Source organism: Pyrus communis, chromosome 2 (assembly GCF_963583255.1).
Source record: "Pyrus communis chromosome 2, drPyrComm1.1, whole genome shotgun sequence".
Lineage (NCBI taxonomy): Eukaryota > Viridiplantae > Streptophyta > Magnoliopsida > Rosales > Rosaceae > Pyrus > Pyrus communis.
The window spans coordinates 32,354,601-32,368,201 of NC_084804.1; the positions used below are offsets into that span (position 1 = coordinate 32,354,601).

Here is a 13,601-nt window from a genome sequence, read left to right on the forward strand (position 1 = left end):
AATCGTTGGCATGTCTCAAGTTGATGCTAGTTTTAGCATGGTCTAATTTGCTCTTTCTAGATTCAGTTATTGTATTCTAATTTGATTTCTCCTTTAATTCACTGTTCTTAAGTTTTAATCTCCACGAAATAGATTGATTTGTTTTTGTTATTGTACAACTTGAGGGAGCTTTGATATGAAGAGACATTGTACAACTTGAGGTTGATGCACGGTTCGAGGGACCTATCTAGCGTGTTTAATGTGTTGCATAATTTGAAGATGATATTCAAAGAGCATCTATATTTTGTTGTGATTCATAGAAATTATATTCAAATACAGAAAATACCTCTACGAGTAAGAGAGCCAAGGGACTCCCACGTTTTTCCTAGGGCCGCTCCCGCTTCCTCTGCATATGCCTCTGATTACGGAAAGCCCGATCTCTCTAGCTCCCGTTGAGAATGAGTCTCACATTGATGGGAGGATGAACCTTGCATGGACTTATAAAAGGTTAGGCTACTCTCCATGTTGCCAATTAGTTTTATGGTGGAACCTCAACTTCCTTCATGGTATCAGAGTAGGTTGTTCACATGTTAAGCTTGAAAATTCACCACATGTGAGAGGGCGTGTTGAGAATGAGTCTGAAATTGATGGGAGAAGGAACCTTGCATGGACTTATAAGAGGTTGGGCTACTCTCCATATTGACAATTGGTTTTATGGTAGAACCCCAACTTTCTTCAGCTCCATCACTATTAAGTTAGATCATATCAACTACCCTTTCTGGTCAGCACATATCATTCTCGTTCCCAAAAGCCATCATCTCATGGCTTTCATCGACATTTCTTCGAGTGTCATGCTGAGTTTAACACTGATAACAACGACACGCAAATTGAAAATCTCTCATTTATTGAGTGGGTTTGAAAGGATGCTCGTGTTCTTGGATCAACGTTTCTTAGCCTACTTCTCAAAAGTACGTAGGTGGTTTGCCAGCGTACCTTTGACCTCGGGCATTCACTATTATAACATTGTTCATATCCCAAGTGAGTCGATGCAAATGACAGTGTCATAGGCCATAACCATACCCTTGCCGATAAAATTAAAAAAATAATAATAATAAAATAAACATCTAGGGACTCACAAAAAAAATATCAATTTAATAGATTACTACACACTCAATGAGATAAAAGGTGTAAATTGATACAATTTTAAAACTTCATGATGCAATCATTAAAAACTAAGACCTTATAGACAATTTTGATAACGATAGAGAACAAATTGAGACCTTGTACCTCCAAAAAAAATTGGGAGTTATCAGTGGCACTCCTAAATCTCAATCTATACTATTCCTACATTTTTTTTTTTAACAAACGATATTATCTAAACCAAGAGAAGGAATTGGTTTAACCTCACAATGGGCTAGCAATAATATGGTTTAAACTCGCATTTGGCAAGAATCGAACACAAAACCTCTCACTTACAAATGAAGAGGAATACCACTAAACCGTGATACTAAGTGGCTCCTACATTTTTTACCTATCTATTCTCATTTTTAGCGTAGTTTCAATTTTACCCTTCTACTGCTTTAATTATCCCTAATATCTTTAAAACCTCATTAAATATAATTATACTGAGATAATTATAAAATGGACAATACTTAGGTCCTCATTAGGGAGGATTCGCTTTTTACTGATTATGACGTGGCTAAATGAAATTAAAACACGTGTCCAACTTTCCATTATTTAAACTAGCAACCAAACACCCAGTTATTTAAGTAAGCCACGCATCCAAACATCCCATATTCCCTTCGTCCCCAATCATCCTCTCCCGCACGCCATGGCTGCCAGTGCTCTCATCATCACCACCTCATTCCAAATATAAGAACAAACAGAAACAATTATCTAGCAATAATTTACCCATTTGAAAACCTTTTTTTTTTTTTTTCTTTTTTTTTTTTTTAATCTGGACAAACAACCAAATTTCACTACGACCCACCACTGATCCTTCTTTTCTCCGGCACCGATCACCAATCCTTCTCCCCTCCGACGACCCACCTCCAATCCCTCTCTTCTACAGCAAGATCAACTCGTCTTCCTCCTTGTGAACGACGGCCATTTCTGAAGATGGCCTCCCGCGACGGGCGTCGTCGTTGCGCGAGTCTTGTATCGAGTTGACGATGGTGGAGTCGACAAGTTAGCCGCGGTCGGAGCTGCTGTGGTTGTGGAGGACGAAGAAGATCGTTGGGATTTCAATTAAATTGTTTTTTTCTAAATTTGCTATGAGACAATAGCAAAGCAAAGATTATCAACCAACATTTTTCTTCCTTCTTTTCAACATAACAAAATTGTTGCTATGCAAAGGCAAGAAATAATGTAAGGAAAAAAAATCTCTACACCAAGCAATACACGCCAATTCATTAATAACCCTTACCCAAAAAAAAAAAAAAACAAAAAACAAAAACCATTAGTAACCAAAATATTTGTGTCATGAAAATGATATTTAATTAGATTTTCAAGATTTTAGGACATTAAAAGATATATATGGGAAAAATCGGAAAGCACATTAAAAAAATGAGAATAAATAAATTAGAGATGTAGAAGGAGTGCATATTGAGATTTTAGGTGTGTTAATAAATTATTTTTATTTTTTATTTAAATACATATTAATAGAATCTTCATTGTTAATCAAAACGTTATGAAATTATCATTTTCTCTTTCTAATTAAAATTGAATATAAATAAGAAATATTGGCAGAAATGTAATTTTATACAACTAAAATTTTTTTTTTTTTAATTCTCATCTACATGTAATTCTAACATATCTCTAATTAAAAAAATAAAAAATAAAAGATTTTTACACACACTTTATGGGGGGCCATGTACTAATTCTTAATTTAAAACAATATTCTACGCTAATGTTTGAAAAGAAAATATAGTTTTTGAAATAGGAGAAATATACGAAGGGGTGTGCTATCCACACACCCCTTTTTACTTCTCTCATATCTCTTGTTAATTTTTATCCGTTGATATTCTTCAATTCATTCAATTCGACGGGCGAAAATCAAAAGGGTGTGGGAGAAGTAAAAAGGGGTGTGTGGATATCACACCCTTATACGAAAAGGTAGAGATCTATGCCAAGTAAAACGATCCTTGCGTGATCATTTTCCTGAAGATCTTAGGGATCTAGTGATCTTGTCCATTCATCGTACATTAGGCAGTCAAAAATCATTAGATATTATTTATATTTAATTTTAAATTTTAAAATAATTTATGATTGCACGATATATGATAAACCGTAAACGTACAAGATCATTACTGGATCCCTAAGATCGCCGGATCCTTTTCCTTATGCCCAAAGGCACTTTGGAAAGTAAAGAGACGTGTCCAAAGCCCCGGGCGACGCGTAACCAACAAAATGGAGGCCAGCAGCAAAGCACAGCCGTAAAGCAAAGAAAAAGCGCGGCCACATCCTCACATTCCAGATTCAAAGAATGCCACATCATCTACCACACGTGCGCTTCCCTACCTTAATCGGTACGAACTCCCAAACGCACCGGTTCGCTTCACTCTCCCTCTCTCCCTCCCCCTCTCCGTATATATGCCACTCTACGTTCCGCTCTCCACCCTCTCCCTCTCTCGGTCTCTCCCCTCCAGAGAAAAAAGAAGAAAAGGAAACAAAAAAATAAAAAATAATACAAATCCCCGAAAACAAATTCTCCATTAAATTTTTCCCAAAAAATAAAATTCATTCCATTTCGAGCAATAGAAACCCTACTCATCACTCTAAACACAAAGAATCCTCCGCAAACCCTCACCCTTTCCCTAATTTCCGATTTTTTAAATTATTTATTCGATTATTTTTGACAATGGCGGCGGTAGTATCGGGTCCGGTGGCTCAACCAGTGTCTCCGGCCGCTCAACAGGCGCCGCCGGTTGCGGCTCCGGCGGTTTATGGGAACGTGTCGCTGTACGTAGGCGATCTGGACCCGAGTGTGAACGAAGCGCAGCTGTACGATCTGTTCAACCAAATGGGGCAGATCGTTTCGATTCGGGTCTGTCGGGATCAGAACCGCATGCACTCCCTCGGCTATGCCTACGTTAATTACGGCGATCCTCAACACGGTCCGTACTTTTCGCATTCTCGTAATCTGTCTCTGCGTTTGCCTGTTTGATTCAACACACAATCTCTGTCCTTTGTGTTCCGTGAATCTCATTTGTTTACTAATTTAATTTTTGCTTTTGTTGCTGTCGGCTTGTGGGATTTTGTTTCCTTTTTTTGTGAATTTGTCGGAAGATTCTGTAATCGCATTGCTTATTGTTTAAACATTTGTTTTTGTTTTATGGGTGAAGTTGTAGACTTGTATAGGATGAAACAAACTAGTGAATATTTTATTACGGCCGTCATTTGAAGGAAAAATATATATTTTTCTATTAGGAATTGGTCTCTGTAATTTTTCTGCCATTTAACTTGCAGCTGCTAATGCCCTGGAAGTGTTGAATTTTACTCCAATCAATGGGAAACCCATTAGGATTATGTACTCTCATCGAGATCCAAGCATTCGGAAGAGCGGAAAGGCCAATGTATTCATTAAGAACCTGGACAAAAGTATTGATCATAAGGCGTTATTGGACACTTTTTCAACCTTTGGCAACGTTCTTTCTTGCAAGGTTGCACTTGATAGCAGCGGTCAATCGAAAGGCTATGGGTTCGTACAGTTTGACAATGAGGAATCTGCACAGGAGGCAATCAAGAAGCTGAATAAAATGCTGATAAATGGAAAACTGGTTTATGTAGGACTTTTTCAACGAGGCCAGGAGAGGAATCGACAAAATGAATCACCACATTTCACTAATGTTTATGTGAAAAATTTGTCGGAGACAACTACAGATGAAGACCTTAAGAAAATTATGGGCGAGCATGGTAACATTACTAGTGCGGTTGTTATGAGGGATGGTTCTGGAAAGTCTAGATGTTTTGGTTTTGTTAACTTTGAGAAGCCAGAAGCAGCAGCTGCTGCAATTGAGAAGTTGAATGGGAGCACCATTAGTGGTGACAAGGTTTTATTTGTCGGGAGGGCTCAAAGGAAATCCGAGAGGGAGGCGGAGTTGAGAGCTAAGTTTGAACAGGAAAGACTCAGTAGATTTGAGAAGCTACAAGGTGCTAATTTATATCTCAAAAATCTCGATGACACAATAAATGATGAAAAACTAAAGGAGCTATTTTCTGAATTTGGAACAATAACATCGTGCAAGGTATATCTTATTTCAAGTGTAATACTGGTTTGCCTTTCCTGCTTATGTCTCCTTTGTAGGTCCTTTCGGAAGGTTAGCTATAGTTATTATTTCGAAGCTTCCTAAAAAATAATATATTAAAAGAACAATGTTCATTTTCTTTATTTTTTCAAGGTCATGCTTGATCAGCAAGGGGTGAGCAAGGGTTCTGGATTTGTTGCATTTTCTACTCCAGAGGAAGCCAATAAAGCCGTAAGCTTTTTATTATACGCTGAATTCTTGGAACATCCCGCAATGTTTTATCCCCCCTCAGTTTTGCGTAATTTTTGCGTTAATAACTTCCCTTTTCCCTTCTTCAGTTGGCTGAAATGAATGGCAAGATGATTGGACGAAAGCCTCTGTATGTCGCTGTGGCCCAACGCAAAGAAGAGCGAAAGGCTCGATTACAGGTAGTTTTCTTCATTGCACCTTCCTTTTATCGTTTTGGAATCTTTAATAATTTTTTTGGTTAATGTAGAATTATACTTGTAGGTTCTCATTTGAGGATAAAAATTATAAAGAATGCCTTACAGAACCAATTATTACTAAACCAATCCAGATAGGGCTGGCTTTCCTTTCATTTATTAACACTGTAATTTTACATGCCTCGGATATATTGCATTTCTCTGCATTTTTTATAGAAAGGATCTGCATAGGGCTCGTTGTACTTTAGGAGGGGGGCTCTGCTTATACATTTTGAGTCCGAAAGCATAGCTATATAAAGTTGATTTCCTTTTCTAAAGCTGATTAACTCCAATGTACAGGGCGGGAGTACTAAATTTATTATCTTATATTTTGCTTCTCGATAATCGAAGCCTCAATTGTCACTTAAATCCATTATTCCAAAGAAACTTTACGAAGGTGACCTTTCTCATTTTTTTTCAGGCACGCTTTGCCCAAATCCGAGCACCAGGTGGAATGATGCCATCAGGACTTCCTGGTTATCATGCTGGGGCACCTAGACTTGCCCCTCAACAATTGTATTATGGTCAAGGTTCTCCTGGCCTTCTACCCCAACAGCCTGCTGGTTATGGCTTCCAGCAGCAGCTCTTGCCTGGCATGCGCCCGGGTATTGGTCCAAACTTCATTATGCCATACCACCTTCAGAGGCAAGGTCAACCTGGGCAGCGAATGGGCGCACGTCGAGGTGGGAACCTCCAACATGCGCAGCAGCAGCAGCAGCAGCAGGTGGTGCAATAATTTCCTGATTTGGCATAGCAGTTTTCTTTTCATTTAGTCAAAACTTCATTACCACTAATGGGTTTGCGTAATTTAATTATTGGGCATTATGCATTACATTACTACAGCACCTGCTCAATAGTCACTTGCGTAATTGCATTATCAATTACAATGCATTATGTTCTGCAGCACATGCTCGATAGTCACTATTGTCAGTTTTTCCTTTCAACTTTGATATTTTCTGACTCAACCATAATTTCAGCTACTGCACCGTCACTCCAATCAAGGCTTGAGATACATGGGAAATGCGCGGAATGGAGTGGACCCATCTTTGGCTCCTCAAGGTCTTGTGGGTCCAATGATGCCTTTGCCACTTGACGGTGCAGGGCTGCCTGTGACTCGTAATGATATCCATCGGTCTGGGCCGTTGCCAATGTCAACACTTGCTTCAGCTTTAGCTTCTGCTACCCCAGAGAATCAGCGTTTGGTATGTTCTTTAACCCTCTTGTTATTACTCCTTCAACCTGCGTTGCATTTGATGCCACTTGTGTTTTTATTCTTGACTTACTAGTTATTATTGTGTTTGAAAAGATGCTGGGCGAACAACTATATCCACTTGTTGAGCGCATTGAGCCTGAACACACGGCTAAGGTGACTGGGATGTTGCTAGAGATGGATCAGACGGAGGTTCTCCATCTGATTGAGTCTCCAGATGCCTTGAAGGCCAAGGTAGCTGAGGCAATGGATGTTCTGGATAAAGCTGCAACGAAGTCTGAAGTTACTGATCAGCTTGGTGCATTGGATCTGAATGAGTGAATCTTCTTTTTCTTCTCATTTTTGGGTACTAAGGCTCCGTTTTGTTACTGGCCTAGATGACTTTGCGTTGGTAGTCGGATTTTTTTTCTTCCATAAGAATATTGATAGGTACTTGCATGGAGGGATTTAAGGACCTAAGGTTGCTAGAATTTTGGTCAGCGTCTTTCATTTTCTTAGAATGATTACGACAATTTTTAATTTAGAATTTCAAGTTGAATTTTTTGCTGGAATATTTTCACCTCTCTCCCTCTCTTTCATATTGTGCTTCATTTTTTACGTACATGTAATCATTTTATCGTTGTCAAGAGGCGTAAGGGTTGGTCTCTCGGCAACTGATACTGCATCAATTGGAACTAAGCTTATAATAGGTGCAACTGCTTCTGCAGTCATGGAAGCAATACTGTGCAGCATAAAAATGCATTATACTTGTTTCAGTGAAAAATTGCAGTACCATTGAAGCAACAACAGTCAGTCGGGGGCAGTAACACCTCTGGAATCAAAGCAGATCTTTGCCAATCGCTGGACAATGTTGTCGCAAACCTGTACTCTTTAACTCTTGAAACAAGCTTACAGGAAATCAGGATGAATGTCATCTTCTACCGTCTCATCGTTTGCCAGAACTGTCTCATAGTTTGTTGCTGTCTTGTCAATCTCATTGCTGCATTGGCCTGCATTGTCTGCATGTTTTCTCCTTGTAATGAGTCGCAAGCTGCAATCGTCATCCTCGTCTTGGGTTACATAGTCACTCCATTTAGAAGCATTAGTTAGTATAGCCTTTGTAGCCTGACATGTTCTTCTCGGTTCCTGCTCATCTCTTGCTATAAAATGCCTCTGTACTTGTGAACTCTCCTTGGTGTTTGTCAGCTCGCACTTCACCTGCTCTGTGTCTGTCATTCAGTATGCATTCACGTTAATCATAGTCCGATGGAATGATCCTTCTACTTACTCGCCGCTATGCTTCGCAATTGCTTTCGTTGCCATGCATTCTTATTACGATTTCCAATTACGAAATTCATACGACATAATCCATCCGTATTACTTCACTAATCCCTCTCACAATGAATACTTTTAGTCGCTAATTCAATGGTCTGGACCAAGAAAACAAGGCTCAAGAGAAAAGCTTACTTAAATATACCTTGTGGAAGGGAGATGACATGTTTGTTGAAATCCCTCTTAGAGAAAACTGGTTTGTGACTGTGCAGCTCATCTACACCATATTTGCTCAGCTTTGGTTTCTTCCACAACTCCGCCGGAAACTCTGTTACAATCTCAGGCTCAAAACCAGAACCTGCACCGAAACCAATCAACCGATAAACACGTTAGAATTCCCCTCTCTCTTTTCCCCAATTTCAAACTTTCACCATAACCCAAAACATCTCATTACCTGCTTCGTCTTCTGGCTTCACGTTGGCGCCCCGATCACTGTCCTCAGGGTCCAGGTACTGGGTCCAGTCATTTCGTCTTCTCTTTTCAGTCTTGTACGAGCAATCGGAAGAAATAAGAGTATCTTGTTCTTGCCGCTGTTGCTGTTGATCATTGGTTTGCTGGGCGAACTGGCGAGACATGTTGGAGGACTGGACGAAGAGGCGGAGGTCTTTGGCCATGGGACCTTGAGCAAACACTTGGCGGACGGACTGCTTCTGATTGCAGACGGCGCATGTCCACTTGTTGCTTTTGTTCCTCTGCTTCACCTGCAAATTTAATCGGCATTCATCGCCAAACAAAATCATCAAGTTTCAGCTTCAAGTGTTCGTACACACACACATACATACGTATACACACGCATGTACATACCTGCATGGTGGAGCATTGCCAGCACTGAACTGCGATGAACACGGTCGGCATTTTCTTCTCTGCTTTCTGATTTCACAAGTCGATGTGGGATTTTGGTATTACTGAAAATTTTGGCGGCGTTTTGATTTGAGGTTTGGGCGCCAAATTTTGGGGATTCAAAATCCCACAGAGAGGAATATTTAAGTATTTGTAGAGTTTTGAGGGAAATAATCTTTTAATTTTATTTTAATCGTTATATTTAAATTTGCATTGTTATTCATAAAACAACATAGAGCAGAAATCGAAAATATATTTTTGATTTGATATTGTTTTTTTTTTCAAATCAAAAATATATTTTCTTATCTCTGTCATTTAATCTTCTTCAACTTCAAGTCAATTAGCGCAATCATGTTTTCCGAATGGGTGAGCAAAGCCTTTGGTACATGAATAGAAACACAAATAGGGACTTATTTTTAGAGATTTCAAGAGAATATTCGAGTTTTTAAAAGAGTATTGTTTGCAACGAGAGGTTTTTATAATATAATCCTTAAATGTTGGGATTAGAATATTGAAAACTCGTTATTTATTTTGTTGGAGTATTGTGGTCGTTGATAAAAATTAAAAATGGAGTTTTAACAAAAAAACCTACAGTACACTTTAACGAAAAATCACATTTTTACACTAAAAAGTCAATCCTGATACTATTCACTTTACCCTTTATTTTGTCTTTATTATTAAAACTCAAAATTTTCAAATCATTTTTATTAGTTTTCGTAATTAAAAAACTATTTCTAACGTTGAGTTCCCAAATGTGCAAAATAAAAAATAAAAAACATTACAAGAATAACTAGCATTCACGTGGGTGGGGTTCAAAAAACGAAAAACAAGAAATAGTTGTGCAGCATTCACATATGGATTTGATTTATTTCCCACTCAAAATCAACAGTAGAGCCCGGTTGCATCGCACAAAAACTTCTCCAATTGGGAGGGTTTTGTTATGAATATTTTAATCACAAACAAATATTGTACAATCCTCCACACCAAGCAAGGTATAAATTGACCTTAAAAATTCCCTAAAGAAGATGCTCTGATGTAATAAAAGTTGAGATGCAGCATATGCCTAATTCGTGCAAATACCAAATGACAAAAGTCATTTTAATGGAAGGCTTGTATTTCGTTATGTCCACAAAAACTCGATTTTAATCTTATTTTATCGCTTGTAACTTAAAAGTTATTATTTTATTATTTAAAATTCAAAATTCACTTCATTTTGCTTTCTAAAACTCGATTTTGAATCCTATTTTGTTCCCCAAAACTCAAAAATCGTTATTTTACTCTATAAAACTCAAAAGTTGCTTCACATGACCTTAATTTTGTTAATTCCGTTATGTGGGATGTTAATGCGTAGGGGAGGTTTATAATATTTTTTGTGAATTTAATCATTTTACGCTATAAAACTCAATTGTAATATTTTTTGTTTATTGAATGTTAACGCATAATGAAGGTTTATAATCAAATTTTGAGTTTCAATGATTAAAATAACGACTTTTGAGTTACAGAGGACAAAGTGAGATTAAAATTAAGTTTTAGGGGGTTAGCTAAAAATAAGCCTCAATGGAACAAACATGTAGTCTAGGCTAAAATAGTTCAGGGCTCTTCAAAGAAACTAGTAATTGCTCAAAGCTCTTTAAGGAGTTAGTTAGAAGGAAAATGATAGCCAATAAAAACTAGTCACGTAACACCTTTTATTGTCATTTGTCACACCATTAAAACAACAACAAAAATTAGAATACTGAATTTTCTGAATATTGTCAATTTAAAGGGCTAGATTTCGTATTTAGCCATTGGACTTGGTTTAATTAACAAATTTTTAACGTGTAAAAATACAACTAGACAGTTGAGAATGAAATTAGCTAGTTGTGTGACATCAAGAGCACCCAAAATCATAGTGGAGATTGATAAAATGTGACAAGTGAGTGACAACATTTACATTAAAGGATAACAGAGTAGATTACATCTCACAATATATAATTCAAATCTGATTTTCACAAGAATCGAATCTAAAATTTTAATAAAAACCCTGTTAGAACCTAATTCCTTTCCAAAACCCTGTTAGAACCTGATTCCTTTCCAAAACCCTATTAGAACCTACTTCCTTCCCAAAAACCCATTGCCCGCTTCCATGTCCTTGGACTCTCACATAGAGAGGGTCCTCTGGACTCCGGACCAAATCGCCACCCGTGTCTTCGACCTCGCCGCCCAGATCTCCACCGACCTCTCCCACTTCTCCGAACCCCCTGCCCTCGTAGGCGTCGCCACCGGCGCCTTTCTCTTCCTCGCCGACTTGGCCCGCCAAATCACCCTCCCCGTCACCGTCGACTTCATCCGCGCCGAATCCTACGGCTCCGGGACCCTGTCCAGTGGCTCCCCCACGATTTCCTTTGACTTGAAGCTCGACGTCACCGGCCGCCACGTCGTCCTGGTACGCCCTCCTTCCTTACCCTATTCTCTGCAAGACTGCAACTCTATCCACAGTTGTAATTGTAACTTCATGTTGTTCCTAAATGCGACGCCGTTTCCTGTGTCTTTTAGGTTGAGGACATAGTGGATACGGGGACTACAATGGCGCATCTGATTGCGCACATGGAATCGAAAGGTGCTTCGTCTGTGTCGGTCTGCACATTTCTGGATAAACCATCAAGACGGAAGGTTGATTTTCAGCTTCTCAGCAAGGGAAAATTTTACCGCGGTTTCGAGGTCAAATCCGTTTCTTCTTCCCCATTTTTAGTCTTTAGCTGCATTGAATCTGTTGCAAACAATGGTATATTACTCTGAAAGCTGTTTAGAGGAACCCCGCATTTGATGCTTGATTGATTCGGTCTTCTTTCGATGGATAATTATTTGGACTGCTTAATGCGTTTGCACGAAAATCGTTTACATTCTTTGTACAATCAATCATCGATACATGATTTAGAAAATGCATTTTATACAAATGTGAATGAAGAGGAATAGCTAACAAAAATGCCTTGTGAGGTCGATCGCCCCTACCCGGCCTTTATTGGTTCCAGGTTCTAAGCTGGTCAAGACTGTTATCATAGAAAAGTTACAGAATCATTACCTATTTTGGGTATCTGTATGTTATATGGAGTAATGTTATATGTTGCGAGACTGCTTCCCATGAGAACTTTCCTCGTGTGTGTAGGATATTCTCAAATTAAGTACTTGAATCCAGACATGTTTTTCATCCTTTAAATCACGTGGCGGTGACTCAGATGATCTATAATCGAACTGCTGAGAATTTATATATAGATGTCATGGCATCATCGTATTGATTTTCTATGTGGAACTCTTAGAAGCTCTGAAAATGAACTTGATTTAATGTAATGCGTTCTTCGCAAGTGTTGGAGTTGTATGCCTGAGTATTACAGGTGAACGTTTTGTATTGTTTCTTGTCTTGTAAGTCTGAAGTTTTTTGGGCTTTGGAAATTCATTTATACGCTATCAAACTTGTCTGTTTATTTGTCTCTGCAGTGTCCAGATTACTTTGTTGTGGGCTATGGAATGGACTTTGCTGAACGTTACAGGAACTTGCCGTACATAGGTGTTTTGAAGCCGGAGCTGTATAAGTGATTTGATTTTAGCTGCCACGATGAGGAAAGTAATTTACTCGTAGTTTAGGAAGTGATCAGATATGGAGATGATTGGTTCACTTTCGAGCATGTACTTGATACGATGTTTGAACAGAGTGTAGCTGGTTCAAATACATGAGCACGCGTACGATGTTTGAACAAAGTTTAGCTGGTTCAAATACATGAGCACGCTTACTGAATATATATTCACCATTTTAGACTGCATATGTATGCATCGATTAATTCCGCAGTGTCATTTTCTTTTTCTTCCTAACATTTAATGTTGTGGTATCGCGATGTGAAGACCGGTTTTCTTGTTTTCTTTTTAGCATGCAAGATGCTTTCTTGGAACTGTTGGCTGTTGGTGTAGATCTTTTGAGAATGCAGATAAGAAATAAGGAATTGAGAAAACAGAGGGAAGGAAGAATTTATGTTAAATTCAGAAAACTCCGCCCGGAGGAGTAGTATCAAGATGATAAAATTTTATGTAGCAATCACCAACTTGGTCTAGTGTAAGTTCGGATGCATGAACAACACAACCCCCGACAACTTCGACTCCGGCAGTAACAAAAACACAGGAGTCCGAGTGCAGATGACAAAACCGGAACAAAGGTGGCGATGCCCTAGGGTTTAATTCCCAGGATTTGATTATCTTTTCGAATGCTCGGTTGCATAAAATGGATTGTTGCATTCGTTTGTTCATAGTGACTTTTTTGGAGTCGGAACAAGAACTCCCTATGCATGTTTTCGTGTTCTCGAATAGGGTCCAAGGTTTTGATGTTCATGTGGGTGGACACCCACATGTTGCATGCTAAAGAAAAACAGGGTGTTGATGTGTTGTGAAAATGATCGAATGCGAAATAAAATTACTAACTATTTGAGAAATAATGCCAAGGTGTTTGATAAGTTTTTATAATTAAATTGTTGTTGTCATGGTTAATTAAAATAGAAAATTGGTTTA

At 38.6% G+C, this 13,601-nt stretch overlaps 3 protein-coding genes across 4 annotated transcripts; 2 read left to right on the forward strand and 1 right to left on the reverse strand.

The window, feature by feature from the left end:
- Window positions 1-3,550: 3,550 nt before the first annotated feature.
- LOC137726076 (polyadenylate-binding protein 3-like) lies at window positions 3,551-7,470 on the forward strand. The gene is made up of 7 exons (XM_068464939.1): window positions 3,551-4,094; window positions 4,447-5,225; window positions 5,379-5,456; window positions 5,564-5,653; window positions 6,129-6,431; window positions 6,685-6,909; window positions 7,014-7,470. The coding sequence occupies exons 1-7, from the start codon at window positions 3,839-3,841 to the stop codon at window positions 7,236-7,238; spliced, it is 1,956 nt and encodes a 651-aa protein (XP_068321040.1). The 5' UTR covers window positions 3,551-3,838; the 3' UTR covers window positions 7,239-7,470.
- Window positions 7,471-7,511: 41 nt separating this feature from the next.
- LOC137725061 (uncharacterized) lies at window positions 7,512-9,083 on the reverse strand. Its single transcript, XM_068463667.1, has 5 exons — window positions 9,033-9,083; window positions 8,623-8,929; window positions 8,374-8,526; window positions 7,810-8,125; window positions 7,512-7,638 (listed from the first exon to the last, which is right to left on the reverse strand). The coding sequence occupies exons 1-5, from the start codon at window positions 9,081-9,083 to the stop codon at window positions 7,512-7,514; spliced, it is 954 nt and encodes a 317-aa protein (XP_068319768.1).
- Window positions 9,084-11,122: 2,039 nt separating this feature from the next.
- Window positions 11,123-12,883, forward strand: LOC137726376 (uncharacterized). Of its 2 annotated transcripts, XM_068465298.1 has the most exons (4): window positions 11,123-11,493; window positions 11,604-11,768; window positions 12,321-12,439; window positions 12,543-12,883. In XM_068465298.1, exons 1-3 carry the CDS (start codon window positions 11,194-11,196, stop codon window positions 12,393-12,395), a joined length of 540 nt encoding a protein of 179 aa, XP_068321399.1. In that variant the 5' UTR covers window positions 11,123-11,193; the 3' UTR covers window positions 12,396-12,439; window positions 12,543-12,883. The 2 variants fall into 2 exon arrangements, with proteins under 2 accessions (XP_068321399.1, XP_068321398.1); XM_068465297.1 differs by lacking the exon at window positions 12,321-12,439 and having other exon boundaries at window positions 11,127-11,493.
- The last annotated feature ends 718 nt before the right edge of the window (window positions 12,884-13,601 follow it).